At 34.7% G+C, this 15,429-nt stretch overlaps 2 protein-coding genes, 1 non-coding gene and 1 pseudogene across 4 annotated transcripts; 3 read left to right on the top strand and 1 right to left on the bottom strand.

Moving 5' to 3' along the window:
- Positions 1-5,512: 5,512 nt before the first annotated feature.
- LOC133677259 (small ribosomal subunit protein eS4-like) lies at positions 5,513-7,298 on the top strand (annotated as a pseudogene).
- Positions 7,299-9,238: 1,940 nt separating this feature from the next.
- LOC133677258 (uncharacterized) lies at positions 9,239-11,217 on the top strand. The gene is made up of 2 exons (XM_062099174.1): positions 9,239-10,144; positions 10,624-11,217. Exons 1-2 carry the CDS (start codon positions 9,356-9,358, stop codon positions 10,825-10,827), a joined length of 993 nt encoding a protein of 330 aa, XP_061955158.1. The 5' UTR covers positions 9,239-9,355; the 3' UTR covers positions 10,828-11,217.
- A 202-nt stretch (positions 11,218-11,419) lies between these two features.
- On the top strand, positions 11,420-11,490 carry TRNAG-GCC (transfer RNA glycine (anticodon GCC)). The gene has a single exon. It is a non-coding gene; the product is annotated as a tRNA-Gly (tRNA).
- An 867-nt stretch (positions 11,491-12,357) lies between these two features.
- Positions 12,358-14,682, bottom strand: LOC133677260 (uncharacterized protein At5g01610-like). 2 transcript variants are annotated; one of them, XM_062099176.1, is made up of 4 exons: positions 14,428-14,682; positions 13,586-13,640; positions 12,538-12,929; positions 12,358-12,419 (listed from the first exon to the last, which is right to left on the bottom strand). In XM_062099176.1, exons 1-3 carry the CDS (start codon positions 14,512-14,514, stop codon positions 12,559-12,561), a joined length of 513 nt encoding a protein of 170 aa, XP_061955160.1. In that variant the 5' UTR covers positions 14,515-14,682; the 3' UTR covers positions 12,358-12,419; positions 12,538-12,558. The 2 variants fall into 2 exon arrangements, with proteins under 2 accessions (XP_061955160.1, XP_061955159.1); XM_062099175.1 differs by having other exon boundaries at positions 12,358-12,929.
- Between the last annotated feature and the right edge of the window lie 747 nt (positions 14,683-15,429).

Raw genomic sequence — 15,429 nt, 5'->3', positions numbered from 1 at the left:
AAAATCTCTAAATATGTCTCCATGAAAATCTCCACGGTGAGATCTTAATGTCTTCAAACATGTCTCCATGAAAATCTTCATATGTCTCCATAAAAATCATCATAATGAGATCTTCATGTCACCATTGAATCTCCACATGTTTCTTCATGAAAATCTCCAAGGTGAGATCTTCATGTCATCGAACATGTCTCATTTGAATCCTCAAACATGTCTTTAATGTCTCTAAAAGGATCACGGATACTTCTCTTGGTCCTCGCAACCATTTATCTCTAAAAAGATCGGGGTCCCTTCTTTAAGTATTCATGAACACTTGTTTCCAAAAAAATCAAGGGTCTTTCTCCATGATTACTCATTAAAAACTTTTTTAAGTCTTAAACACATACACCGATCATATTACTTACATTTACACTCACTTCTTATTACTGTATAAAGCAACACAATTAATTATATTCTCTCTTGCAAAAACATTGACAAACAATTATGAGAAGTCTTTGATACAAAACAAAACGGTAACATCACTTGTATAAAATAAGTAAGTTTTCTTCCTCCACCTCTACTAGTTAATTCTTTCAAACACGTATGTTTAAAAGACTTGGGTGGAAAATGATGGTGTAAAAAAACAAAAAGATAGAGCAATTAATTTGAGCAGTATCCCAAAAGAATACACACCCCCACAAGTATGGACATCACTTATGCCACATTGTTTAGGCCACCAAACAATTGTATTTTATCCTCCCCACTCTCATGTTTTTCTCTCGCATGTTCTCTCTCCTCCTTTCTCTCACATATCTTCTACCTTTCTCTCTTATTTTCACCACACATATTGCACAATACACACACACTAAACTTTTTTTTGTTACAAGAAATCAGTGTTAGGTATCGTTTACACACAAAATATTTTTATGATTAACTGGCATATTTTTTGACATATTCTCTACAAGTATGTTTTTTTATATAGGGTCAACACCATTTTTTCTAGCCAATGGTTGACAATGCAACTACGAACCATTTTCTATGCAAATCAAACACCATTTTTTCTCTACCAATAATTATTTTTATCCACTATGTCATTGATATTCACCAACCATTTTACCAATAACATGCCATAAATTACATCCAATTATGGGCACCAATATTTTCACTAATCAATTTTCATGCAATTCTCGATATGAACTGATATGACCAAACTTTATAAATACATTAGGTCACTAGGTAAATAGAATGAAGTCATAATTTTCTCAAACTCAACACTTATATTGACTTAAGCATCGAAGAGTCTTTCATTCTATAAGGAACTTGTTTTTTAAGAAAAACTTTTAATCACAAGTCAAGCCCAATAACCAGCAAGTCTATATTAAACCTACACGTCTTGTCCTAGGGTTGTAGGCCATGAAAAGCCTATTTCATATATGAAGTTTTTTCTTGACTTCATCAAAATTCTTTGTGATGTTTTTTTTTGGTTAAATTCCCTTGCTCTTAATTAATTATTGGCTTTGATGGAGGTAGATGTTGTTTTCAAGAAATATATTTAAAAAAAAAACATGATTTTTCTTTGTACTTTACTTTGAAAGTTGATGAAGTTGTGAAAACTTTATACTAAATTAGGCTTTTCAATGTTGCATCTTGGACTGATAGAGTGGTTGGGCTTGACCACTAATTGGTGATGGGATGGGGTTACTTCCACGCTTTTCTACAAAAACAAGTTCTTTATTAAAATATGAGACTCTTTGATGATTAAGTTAGTGAACATGGGAGAAGAAATAATATACAGGAAAGTGAAGGAGAGTGAAGAATGAAGAGTGTATTTTTTTTCTTATATAAACCTGTGTTATGTATGACATTCTGTCTTGTGTAGTAATTCTTTGTTTATCTGGTGACCTGAGGTATTTTTAAACTTTAATCATGTCAACTTACCTCGTGAAGAATAATGTAATAAAGGATAATAATTACTTTCATCACACGTACCTCATGAAAGTGAAGAAAAACAAGTTAACTATTATTGTATCTCGTTGTGCCATTAGTGAAAAGATAAACACTTGCAATTGATTGGTGAGAGAGGTAGGTGTTATAAATCGAAGAGAGTGTGGTGTCATATTAACTTTCTTAAAACTTGTCATTTTACATTATTGTGCGTGCTAGTAGCTAAGATTTTGCATGGTACTAGATTGAGGCCCAAATATTCTTTTATGATCCACTCGGGACAAAGGCAGTCCATTTCGGCTATCCTAAACGAATTGAGCTTTTGTTTTTTTAATTTTGTTTTGCATTAAAGAAGTTTTGCGAATAAATATTACGATGCAGGTGGAAGCTAAAGACATTAACAAATAAAGAAAGAACACGAGAATTTTAATGAGCGAAAGGGGCTGCAGATATGAACCCCAAGTTCGCAGGTTTTATTTTCTCTTGAATAATCATCTTCCAGGAGGTTTGCAAAGTCTTGAATAGACTAGAAACTCTATCTCAACTAGAAAACAAATATAAAATTACAAAGGAAAGAAGTATAAAATCCAAAAATAATAAAGAAAATCACAAAACTGCCAAAACCAGGGCTCTAGGTCGAGATTTTGAAAATCTAAAGATCTGATTACTTTCCTCACACGTACCTCATAAGAGTGAAGAAAAACAAGTTAACTATTATTGTATCTCGTTGTGCCATTAGTGAAAAGGTAAACACTTGCAATTGATTGGTGAGAGAGGTAGGTGTTGTAAGTCGAAGAGAGTGTGGTGTCGTATTAACTTTTTTAAAACTTGTCATTTTACATTATGGTGTGTGCTAGTAGCTAAGATTTTGCATGGCACTGGATTGAGGCCTAAATATTCTTTTATGATCCACTCGGGACAAGGGCAGTCCATTTTGGCTATCCCAAACGAATTGAGCTTTTGTTTTTTAATTTTGTTTTGCATTAAAGAAGTTTTGCGAATAAATATTACGATGCAGGTGGAAGCTAAAGACATTAACAAATAAAGAAAGAACACGAGAATTTTAATGAGCGAAAGGGGCTACAGATATGAACCCCAAGTTCTCAGGTTTTATTTTCTCTTGAATAATCATCTTCAAGGAGGTTTGCAAAGTCTTGAATAGACCAGAAACCCTATCTCAACTAGAAAACAAATCTAAAATTACAAAGGAAGGAAGTATAAAATCCAAAAATAATAAAGAAAATCACAAAACTGCCAAAACCAGGGCTCTAGGTCGAGATTTTGAAAATCTAAAGATCTGATTACTTTCCTCACACGTACCTCATAAGAGTGAAGAAAAACAAGTTAACTATTATTGTATCTCGTTGTGCCATTAGTGAAAAGGTAAACACTTGCAATTGATTGGTGAGAGAGGTAGGTGTTGTAAGTCGAAGAGAGTGTGGTGTCGTATTAACTTTTTTAAAACTTGTCATTTTACATTATGGTGTGTGCTAGTAGCTAAGATTTTGCATGGCACTGGATTGAGGCCTAAATATTCTTTTATGATCCACTCGGGACAAGGGCAGTCCATTTTGGCTATCCCAAATGAATTGAGCTTTTGTTTTTTTAATTTTGTTTTGCATTAAAGAAGTTTTGCGAATAAATATTACGATGCAGGTGGAAGCTAAAGACATTAACAAATAAAGAAAGAACACGAGAATTTTAATGAGCGAAAGGGGCTGCAGATATGAACCCAAAGTTCGCAGGTTTTATTTTCTCTTGAATAATCATCTTCCAGGAGGTTTGCAAAGTCTTGAATAGACCAGAAACTCTATCTCAACTAGAAAACAAATCTAAAATTACAAAGGAAAGAAGTATAAAATCCAAAAATAATAAAGAAAATCACAAAACTGCCAAAACCAGGGCTCTAGGTCGAGATTTTGAAAATCTAAAGATCTGATTACTTTCCTCACACGTACCTCATAAGAGTGAAGAAAAACAAGTTAACTATTATTGTATCTCGTTGTACCATTAGTGAAAAGGTAAACACTTGCAATTGATTGGTGAGAGAGGTAGGTGTTGTAAGTCGAAGAGAGTGTGGTGTCGTATTAACTTTTTTAAAACTTGTCATTTTACATTATGGTGTGTGCTAGTAGCTAAGATTTTGCATGGCACTGGATTGAGGCCCAAATATTCTTTTATGATCCACTCGGGACAAGGGCAATCCATTTTGGCTATCCCAAACGAATTGAGCTTTTGTTTTTTTAATTTTGTTTTGCATTAAAGAAGTTTTGCGAATAAATATTGTAGGTGGAAGCTAAAGACATCAATAAATAAAGAAAGAACACGAGAATTTTAATGAGCGAAAAGGGTTGCATATATGAACCCCAAGTTCACAAGTTTTATTTTCTCTTGAATAATCATCTTCCAGGAGGTTTACAAAGTCTTAAATAGGCCAGAAATCCTATCTCAACTAGAAAACAAAATAAAAATCTAAAATTACAAAGGAAAGAAATATAAAATCCAAAAATAATAAAGAAAATCACAAAACTACCAAAACCAGGGCCCTAGGTCGAGATTTTGAAAATCTAAAAATTTGATTACTTTCCTCACACGTACCTCATAAGAGTGAAGAAAAACAAGTTAACTATTATTGTATCTCGTTGTGTCATTAGTGAAAAGGTAAACACTTGCAGTTGATTGGTGAGAGAGATAGGTGTTATAAGTTGAAGAGAGTGTGGTGTCATATTAACTTTTTTAAAACTTGTCATTTTACATTATGGTGCGTGCTAGTAGCTAAGATTTTGCATGGCACTGGATTGAGGCCCAAATATTCTTTTATGATCCACTCGGGACAAGGGCAGTCCATTTTGGCTATCCCAAACGAATTGAGCTTTTGTTTTTTTAATTTTGTTTTACATTAAAGAAGTTTTGCGAATAAATATTACGATGCAGGTGGAAGCTAAAGACATAAAAAATAAAGAAAGAACACGAGAATTTTAATGAGCGAAAATGACTACAGATATGAACTCCAAGTTCACAGGTTTTATTTCCTCTTGAATTATCATCTTCCAGGAGGTTTGCAAAGTCTTGAATAGACCAGAAACCGTATCTCAACTAGAAAACAAAATAAAAATCTAAAATTACAAAGGAAAAAAGTATAAAATTAAAAAATAATAAGAAAAATCACAAAACTACCAAAACCAGGGTCCTAGGACGAGATTTTGAAAATCTAAAGATCTGACAGTTAAAGTATCTACTCCAGGGGAAATGGTCTTCAAATATTTTTTTAAAATTTTTAGCGCAATCTAATAGTCGGATAAAAAATTATAACTATTTGAGCTGTTATTCTGGACTATCGCGATCAAAACTCATCTTGAACCTAAATTTATCTCACTAGTCTATAAATATATCTGTTAAGCCATTCAGATAATCTATTTGAAACAGTTACTCATCTAATGATAACAGGCCTACATGTAACTATCTAGAATCGACCGTTATCACCTAAATGTGTAACATTAGTTTCATAATAATTGGTCTGTTATGGGTTCCCGATGTGCATTTTAATGCGCTTACAAACGAGGAAGGCAAAAGTGAAGGCATTGCTATTTTGATGCAGAGACGTGTCCTTCATGGGAAGGTCAGGACAGATAAAACATACCCTTATGGGTTTTGTGGGGGAAGTACACTTATGTCTTCACTCCTATAGGTCTACTGGAAAAAAAAAAAAGGACTTGTGTTTCCATGTGTTTGAGTGGGATATTGTGTTACTTGTTGGTTTCCCTTGTTTAATGCACAGTTCAAGCTTTGCAAAGGCCAACCGGTTCAGTTTGGGCAGAAAGGCATCCCTTACTTGAACTCCTATGATATCCAGGCCCGCATTATCAAGGCCGAAGACACCATCAAGCTTGACTTAGAGAACAACAATATAATTGACTCCATCAAGTGTGATGCGGGGAATGTTGTAAAAGAGGCTGGGTAAGGAGTAATCAAGATCAGGGAGAAGCACAAAGGAAGCTTTGAGACAATCCACATCCAAGAATCCACTGGCCATGAGTTTGCCACTCGCCTAGGCGACATGTTCACCATTGGATCAGGCACCAAACTGCAGGTTTTTCTTCCCAAGGGAAAGGATATCAAGTTGTCCATCATCGAGGAGCGCCTAAAAGAGGCTTGAAGCTTCTCAAACTGCTGCTCAGAATTTATGAATTTTCCTTGGCATAATTTTGCTTCTGGAGCTAGTACTGTTGATGAACATACTCAACTAATGTTCTGTTCTTATAATTTACCGCGCAATCTTGAACTATCTTTGTTCGTATAATTTAATAGCTAGCTAAACATTGTGCAATTGCTGATCTTGATCGCCTTGGCCCTATCTTTGTCTTCAATATTCAATTTTCTTTCTTTCTTTTTCCGGGCTAACCCCTAGTCTCTGAATCGTGGAACATTTGGCTGCTAATTCTTATTTGACATGGAATGAATGGCGAAATCCAAGAGGGGCAGTATCAATCATGAAAATTCTCTTGATGCTTTCCAGGAAATCTCTAAATTTCTGATTACCATGAAGCAACTTGGTGATTATTACCTGGAAGCTTTTGAGATAGCCATTGACAGTATTTGCCTAAGTTCTGCCTACGCTATAAAAACAGGACATTGGAACATCGAAGTCTTAGTATCCCACTCGAATACTTTCCTTGTGCATCTTCCTCTCTAGTTTCAATCATTTTATCAAGATTATTATGGACGGATAACTTTTGGTGAACAAAACAGGTAAGACGCATGGTCTAGGCAGAGATCATCAGGAACAAATTGGGAAAGCTTGTTTCTATCATCACTACAGGAAGAGGCCTGTTAAATCAACTACAAAGGGAATCTAGCCGTCCGAAAGAGCAAGAGATCATAATGGAGTAAGAGGGGACCTATCGACATAAATCGCGACAAATAACAGGACGTCAATTTCTTAGCTGGTGTGTGCGCCTCTGGTTCTGCTGATGTTGAAACAACTGCTTTTGATGATAGATGCCTTAGCTAGACATATGGTCACCACGCGACGGCGAAGAGATAGAAGTTGCAGATGCATTCTCTACCGGATATGCTTTTATGCTTGATTAGAGGGCTAAATTATGATAGTGATAGAGCTGCATTATGCGCCTCAACGCTGCCAAGGATATATGGTGATATCAACTTACAGGTCAGTCTTGTGGACAACACACTTCTCCCTTAATTGACTTGTATATATAACACCAAAGGCTCAAGTATCTGTCCTGGGTTAGAGTTGTTCATACTTCTTGATATGCTTTGCTAATTTTAGAGCCATTGGTTTTTTATGGCAGAGGAAAAAAAACTATATCATGAATAATAATTAAACATTTTTTTATTAAATAATAGAAAATATCATGCATCAATCAATATGATTTTTTTTTAATAATTCTAGGTGTACATTGTTCACATTGATTTGATGATGGGTTTGAAAAAAAATTATTTGGGTGATGCTTCGAAATTCAAGCTTTAAAAAGCAAGGAAATAAGAACATTTTCACCATCAAATCAATCTCTTGAAATTATAGTTTTTAGTTTTGACCGGGTAATCAGATCACTCGAGTTAATTTTTTTTAATCAAAACAGTGTTGTTTTGATAAAAAAATAAAAGTTGACGGGTTACAACTAGATCTTACCAAGTCAACCCATCAGGTCACATCAGATTTTTTTTATATATTTTTTTTTTAATCTGGTCTGGTTTCAATTTTAGATCGGTCAGATCTCATGTCTACCTGCTGGCCAAGCCGGATTTCAAAACTATTATTTGAATTATTAAACTGTTATTTGTGGCAGAACTGTAGAAGTGGGAAGATAATTATCGATGAAAATGAAAAAGAAAGCAGTAATTGCTGCACAATCTCAATGTCTTGATGTCGACGTAAATATGAAAAGTTTTAGTGTTTTTTTTATTATCATGATATTTTAATATTAAAAATAAAAAAAAATAAAAATATATTTTTAAATAAAATTATAAAAAAAAATCATAAGACACGTCTCACTAAATATTAACTTAGAAACTATCTCCAACTTTATATATACTATTACAATGACCCAAAATTGATGTGATCCATCATGTGCTCAAACAAGAGCCGATCGTCCAAATTCATTATTTTGGGATAAAAAAATCTCCTAGCCTAAGTTTATTAAGGATTTTTTATAGAGAGTTTATTAAGAATGTTAAAATAAGAGAAAATGAAATATTAGCTAAATACTCTAATAGATTGTTGGGTAACAATTCATTATTCAAAAAATCTTAATAAAACTCCTCTTTTTAAATGAAACTCGTTAATATCATAGTTAAAATATAGACAATTAACAACTTTTTTTTTTCTGTAACTCAATAACTTTCTTACTTCTCACACATTCAATACTAAAAATATAAATAAAATGAATTTTTGAACCAAAACTAATATTCCGAAAACATAGGGATTGAAAAGAAAAAAAAATATATATATGTGAATTTAAAAGTATTTTTTCATATGAATTTGAGATTGACCATATGGTTTCTTCTTATTTTAAACTTTGGTTATCTTTTGCTTAGAATTTTTTTTCCATAACAAATTTTTAGAAATTGGTTATTAATTTGATCATAGAAAACTGTAATTAAAACAATATTGTGTGTGAAATTAAAAAAAAAATGTCACATTGTGAATTGTTATAGTGAAATATCTATTATTTTTAATATATTTTGTAATTGTAATCTTCTTGTTTAATTTTGTTAGAAAGTTCCTTAAATAAGTTTACAAGAATTCACAACCAACATAGAAAAATTTAGCACTCGTTAGTAGTGTTTTAAACTCAGTTTTGTTTGGTTTGAATTTTATATTGAATCGCTTGAGATTTATTTAATTAAATTTGATCAATTTGGTTGCTTAACTTCTCACTCGGTAGATTGAGTCGATTATGTTTAGTTTGGATTTTTAATTAAACCACATAGAAGTTGATTTAATTAAATTTAGTGTAATTAATTAGTCAATTTTTCTTTTAATCAATCCAGTCAAAACCTAGATGAGATCCGATTTAACTAAAAAAAAAACATTTTTTTTTAAATATTATTATTTTACAGTAAATCAATCAACTCATGTTTACTCTTATAACAAATGACACGAGTTAAGCCAGACTTTATAACCATGCTCCTGGGTTTTTTTGGTTATATATGTATATGAATAACCCTCATGGATAAATTCGATGTTGGATCGTTTCTTTCCCTCCAAAAGAGATAAAGCAGTGAAAGCTCTTTCCTATCATGTTCAACTCAATCCCTTTCCAATTATGAGAATATTTTCCTCTTGTCATCATCCCATTTGCTGAAATAAAATCTAACTCTATGGCCATGCTCACCACATGCACAAATCTTCCACTATTTTTCAACACTAACACACCCTCCTCCTTGTCCTTTTTTCACTACTCCTACAACAATGGCTGCCGCTACCACCACCACCGATGCCTCCCCGAAATACCGGGCCCCGACTGATTTCCACCCCGAGATACCAGAACTCTCGGTTTCCGAAAATCCCCATGACGGTCTCCACTTTTGGCAGTTCATGGTTGCCGGGTCTATAGCTGGTTCCATTGAGCACATGGCTATGTTCCCTGTTGACACTCTGAAAACCCGCATGCAAGCCATTGTCGGTTCCGGGTCATACCCGGTTCAGAATGTTAATGTCCGGCAGGCTTGTAAGTCAATTATGAAAAATGAAGGCGCTGCTGGGTTTTATAGAGGTATTGGTGCAATGGGACTTGGTGCAGGACCTGCTCATGCTGTTTACTTTTCAGTTTATGAGCTTTGCAAGCAGTATTTTTCTCGTGGGGATCCGAATAACTCTGTTGCTCATGCGGTTTCGGGTGTTTGTGCTACGGTGGCGAGTGATGCTGTTTTTACTCCGATGGATGTGGTGAAGCAGAGGTTGCAGTTGAAGAGTAGTCCGTATAAAGGAGTAGTGGATTGTGTGAGGAGGGTTCTTGTTGAAGAAGGGATTGGTGCGTTTTATGCTTCGTATAAGACTACTGTGGTTATGAATGCGCCTTTTACGGCGGTTCACTTTGCCACTTATGAGGCGGCGAAGAGGGGTTTGATTGAGGTTTCACCGGATATTGCAGATGATGAGAGGTTGGTTGTCCATGCTACTGCTGGTGCTGCTGCTGGTGCTTTAGCTGCTATTGTTACTACCCCTCTCGACGTTGTTAAAACGCAATTGCAGTGTCAGGTAAAAAGCTCCTTGCTTCGATTGCTATTGTGATTAGTGCTTAACTGCTTTAAACAAACCTTCGCTTCTTTTCTTTTCTTTTTCCTTTTATTAATGATGCTGTGTGATAAGCTATAGAAGCAATCAATTTGGTTTAGGAGTTAATCAAAGATTGCTTGATCATATCCTGCCAGCAATTGGTATTATATGTTTCGTCTGGCATGGTTCTACTGTTCTTAGTTTGATCTTAGCAAGTAAAGTTCAGTTTTATAGGTAAATTCTGAGAAATCAATGTTGTTTTGGATTGAATTTGGTGCAAGGTTGAAATCGTTAACGAATACGAAAAGAGCTTCTCTTTAGACTTGACTGGGGTGTTAAATTGATTAACTCTTATCTTGAACTTGAAAACATAAATGAATTTGATCAGAGGTTGAGAGCAGATTCAGACAGGTCCAGCTGATTTAACATGTTTCTCATCAAGTTTCTTGTTTCTTACACAGGGGGTCTGTGGCTGTGATAGATTTTCTAGTAGCTCAATTGGAAATGTTATTAAGATTATCGTGAAGAAGGACGGATACCAGGGGCTTATGAGGGGATGGATACCCAGGATGCTCTTCCATGCTCCAGCTGCTGCAATTTGCTGGTCTACCTATGAAGCATCAAAAGACTTCTTCCATCGACTCAATGGCAACCCGGATAACTAAGGAATTTTGAATCAATGAATCTTCAGGCGAGTCAACCAAGTTGACAAGCACCAGAAATTGCATCGGACAGCCATGGAAATCCGATGGAATATAAGCATAATTTCCCCAAACCTAAACACTAATGATTTTGAAAGGGCAGGTAAGATTATGAAGAAATCCAATTCACATGTACATTATGTAGATTGGGTCTTGAAGATTGAGTTGTACTAAAAATCAATCTATCCTTTTTATTATGTGTTGATCTTATTCCCTGCTGTATAGCATTTGCATGGAATGTAGAAATTCCCAGTTTCAAAGATTTAGGGGATGCAAATTTGGGTGTATATGTTCTGGCTCTTGATAGCATTCATTAGCTGGAATATATAATGGTTTAATATTTTTGTGCTTTAATCCAAGTCTTTGAAGTGTCCGAGCCTTGGAGTTTGTGATATGATGAAAGAATTATTCACCGGAAATCCGATGGCATGGCTGCCATTTTGGATGTTCTCTATCCCAGACTTCTGAAGTCATGTCTGGGACTGCCTACACAATCTGGGACTGCCTTCATTTGGATATAATACGTCTATAAGTGTAAGCGGCTTCGTAACAAGAAGCACCAGTGGTCTAGTGGTAGAATAGTACTCTGCCACGGTACAGACCCGGGTTCGATTCCCGGCTGGTGCATTTGTATCTCTTTTTTCCATTAAAGGCTCAATTTTTTATGCCAACCTGCAATGCACCTAGAACTTGGTAATTTAGAAATTTAAAGGACTAAATAATAATTTTCTCAAAGGGACAATAAATTGCAAAATATATACTTCAGCCATTCTTGTTGGCAAAGGGAAGGGCGAAGAACTACTTCGTTATGTATATCCCAATATTTGTTGGATCTCTTGATGAGCCTAAGAAATATCCAAGTTATTCTTGCTTCATAGTCATGAGCTTCTTTGCCTTTTTTGATGGATTGAATCATGGCGATGAGGTTTTTGCCTTCATTATCAGTGTTCGAACTGAAGAAGCACCATCTTCCTGGTAGCTCCCCTGTCAGGAGGCTGGACTTTCAAGGGAAAATAATAATGTTTATTCGAAATGCACCCAAATCTGTGGTTCAGCTTTTACTTGTAGACCACAATTTTTCTAAGGATCAGGGATGCTGGTGCAGTCAAAAGCGTGTGGGTATAGCACAAGTGCATGCAGCTGCAGCAGTCTATAGAAAAACTCTTGCAACATGCTAGCTGTGTTCAAAAACTTTTGATTCAAAATTAATCCTCGGCGTCGCGCCCACAAATATATATAATATTCACATACCTTTTAGCCCCTTCGCTCTCCTTGTTTTGAGGAGGGGTTTCAAGCCTAATTTCAGCTTATAATCTGCCATAACTATTATCTTAGCTCACGAACTACAAATAGGTGTAGCTCGGTGTTGCGGTAAACGAGCAATCATCAAATTTATCATTCTAAATGCGACATTTTCAGTTTTGACAATAACTTTGCTCCATCAACTTGTGATGAAATGATAAAGGAAGAAAATAAATAGAAGGTAACGGTGTCTACGATCAACACAGATGATATAATCATCAATCATTGGACATAGAAAAGTCGATGCATCACAACTACAAACAAAATGAAATTAAATTCGGTCAGTCATTAACTCATTATAATCACAGTAGACGAGGGCATGGGGGTCTAGAAGCAATAACAAGGGAGTAGCATTTCACAGAAATATAATACCTCAGACGCATTATAATCACTTCAGAACTTATCTACGCTCACCCCATCTCGAAGAACCTCGTAAGCCCCTCTATCCCTGGTTCTCTTCATCCCAGCTGTGAAGTTCAGCTTTGATCCAGCAGACACAATACAGGACACTTTAACCCAGATCATAACTTTAGTCTTCATCCCCTCTATATCAGCTAGTTTTCCTTGCTCCAAAAACGCAGTTACTGTGGTCGAAAAACGCACAACAGACGAGTCCTTGTAGCCAACTTCACAGATCGAGGGAATAAACACAGTAAGCTTCCGTGTCTCTTCATTGAACTCGTAGTTGGTGGCATCACGAGGAAAGATTCCAATTGGCAAGTCATACTCCTTAAGCAGATCTGGTAACGGCTTTTGCATTTTTCCTATATAAACAGAGTCATTCCCTTAATGAACATAGAAGCAAAGAAAAATGCATTTATAAGTTCTATTCAGGAGATGGCTGCAAAATCAGCAGTTGTCTTCAAAATATCACAATTTAGATGTTTGGCTCCAGGTTGGCAACTTATTCCAGGAAACTCTCCTGACATCTACTCAATTTACTCAACCGACTTATTCAAAACTCAAGAAGATTAACCAACAGCACAGCAGAATTTTAAGTTACCCTTCAGCCAGCAGCACATGATTCATTTTAACCAGAACAGTCTCAAATTTACTCATGTTGACATTATATATACGTCATTTTGACAACTGTCTAAATCCTATTCAAGCTTTAAAATCAGATTTATTTCTCATTGCAATACATAGCCTCCAACTTCAAGGTCCCAAATGATTAGAGAATTTCAGAACTTCCCAAAGTAAGGAATTGGATTTAAATCTATAGGAAAGTTTTTGACATTGGGATCCCAAAAGAAACTTGGAACTATAAAGCATTTGTTTGAGCACAAATGCAGTACAGAACAGCAGAAACAATGAATTTAAGAATCATAAGTAGGAAGGTTGGAAAGAATTAAGTAGAAAAACAGACAAACTACAACAATACAATGTGGCTGAACAGGAAGAAGAAAGCAAATCAACAAACCTTTGAGTTTGTTCACCAACCATTTGGTTCCTCCTTCAATGCTTGTCGATAATGACTGATAAATAAGAGAAAGATGTCAGCTGGCAAAATGCAATAACTGAGGTAATTACAGCAGAGTTCACAGGAAAAGGGCAATAATTTGGTATGATGGATGATTTATATGAAGGGAAAAGGCAATTATATTATGGCACAACCTTAAGGCAGAAAATGGGGGGAAACACTTCCACTATGTCTAACTAAACCTGATAAAAACCCATATCCCATCTCATCCTGCAAAACATTAAAAGAATTCTAACACATCCAAGATCATCTAACTCTTCACAAAGTCCAACTTCTACTCATTAGCCTTAGCCATTATTTCAGCTTTAGTAATTTCAAGATCGCAATGATACAAGTCATGCAGTCAATTGGTAAGTAAAAACTCTAATAAGGTTAGTTCTTCAATCTTCAATTATTTATTTAGCTTTAAATTAAAAAATTAAGAGCAATTAACACCCAATCTCCAGCATTATAAGAACCTCAACAAAACCAACTCAGCAATCTTGAATTCTCATCAAAAGCTACAATCCTTCATCTATTTTAGTAAAAATCAAAACCTTTATTTCTTCTATAAATTTATTTCCAAACAAACCCCAAATTCTTTTTTTTCTGATTCTCAATCATAACGGATAATTACTTTCACAATCATTATCTTAATCCCACCATTACGCTTATAATTACAATTACTTTTCAAATCACAACCTAATCAATAAAGGAAACAACTTTATGCGGCAGATCGAACTTATTAATCATTAAAAAAAATTCAAGAACCCCAAGATTAAAAGGAAAAGAAAAAACAATACATTGATGTCGTCTCCGACAGAATTGAACTCCTTGTTAGCTTTCTGACCGATCCAATAAGACCCAACTTTGTTCAATATCGCATCCATCTGCTCCTGTAATATTTTCTGTTCTCGGGGTCTCTCTGTTTTTCGATGTCTATAGAATTGACTCTCTCTTCCTCTGACTTTATCTCTCTAAATAGAGGCAATTTTTTCTACAGAGAGAAAGCAGGAATTAGAGAGGGGGGAGGGGGAGAGCTAGGGAGACGTAGTTATCGTTGCGTTGAGTAGTCTACAAATATTTTTTTTTCCGATTGAAGCCTGCCACGTCAACGCCACGTCATCCTTTTACAATTTCACAGGACTTGCTTCTTTCGTGAAAATAAAAATTAGCATTTATTTTAAATTTATTTTGTAATTTACTAATTTATGCTATAATAAAAATTATGTTCATCAAAAGAAAATTGAAAAATAGTGAAAGAAAAAAAAATGTTGGTTGTCATGATTCTAGTAGCTAAAATGGTCAAGTCAAGATTCCAAAAGAGAGAGAGAGATTGACAGTGAAGGTTTTTAGCCTTTATTTTTCTGGATAAAACAAAGTATATTGGAGCATGGAAAATCTTGTAGTCTTAGCCTCTCATTTTAATTTTATTTTGCGATTTTTCATCTATTTTTAACTATTTTAAAATCATAAATAAATTTATTAAGATTTATAATGTATTTTAAGTGTTTCCATGTCAACAAATAATGAAAATGAGTTTTTTCTGTTTCAAAACTTGAAAACCCGATTTCTAACGGTTTTTCAACCACATGAACTAGAAAGTAATCAATATATTATCTATTTTATTTAAAAAAAATGTATTACATGTCATTTATTTCTTGTTGCAGAAAATATAAGGAGAGTGTCTAACTTTTTTTTTAATTGCTTTTTTGTAAAATTTGTAATTAATAGCCTCCCTCTTTTGTAAGTGTTTTTTAGTTTAAATTAATTTTTTATTTCAATTTAAATCAATACTCTCTCTC

Source organism: Populus nigra, chromosome 17 (genome assembly GCF_951802175.1).
Source record: "Populus nigra chromosome 17, ddPopNigr1.1, whole genome shotgun sequence".
Classification (NCBI taxonomy): domain Eukaryota; kingdom Viridiplantae; phylum Streptophyta; class Magnoliopsida; order Malpighiales; family Salicaceae; genus Populus; species Populus nigra.
The sequence above is the reverse complement of the archived record's forward strand: the minus strand, read 5'-3'. Positions and strand labels throughout refer to the sequence as shown.

Bases quoted from the DNA above. Each gene is read 5' to 3' on its own strand.
- LOC133677260 (XM_062099175.1), bottom strand. From the start codon at position 14,514: ATGGATGCGATATTGAACAAAGTTGGGTCTTATTGGATCGGTCAGAAA. The intron at 13,641-14,427 runs GTATTGTTTTTT...CTTATTTATCAG, and splicing joins CTGTCGGAGACGACATCAAT to TCATTATCGACAAGCATTGA. The intron at 12,930-13,585 runs GTTTGTTGATTT...CTGTTTATATAG, and splicing joins GTTGGTGAACAAACTCAAAG to GAAAAATGCAAAAGCCGTTA.
- LOC133677258 (XM_062099174.1), top strand. From the start codon at position 9,356: ATGGCTGCCGCTACCACCACCACCGATGCCTCCCCGAAATACCGGGCC. The intron at 10,145-10,623 runs GTAAAAAGCTCC...TTTCTTACACAG, and splicing joins AAACGCAATTGCAGTGTCAG to GGGGTCTGTGGCTGTGATAG.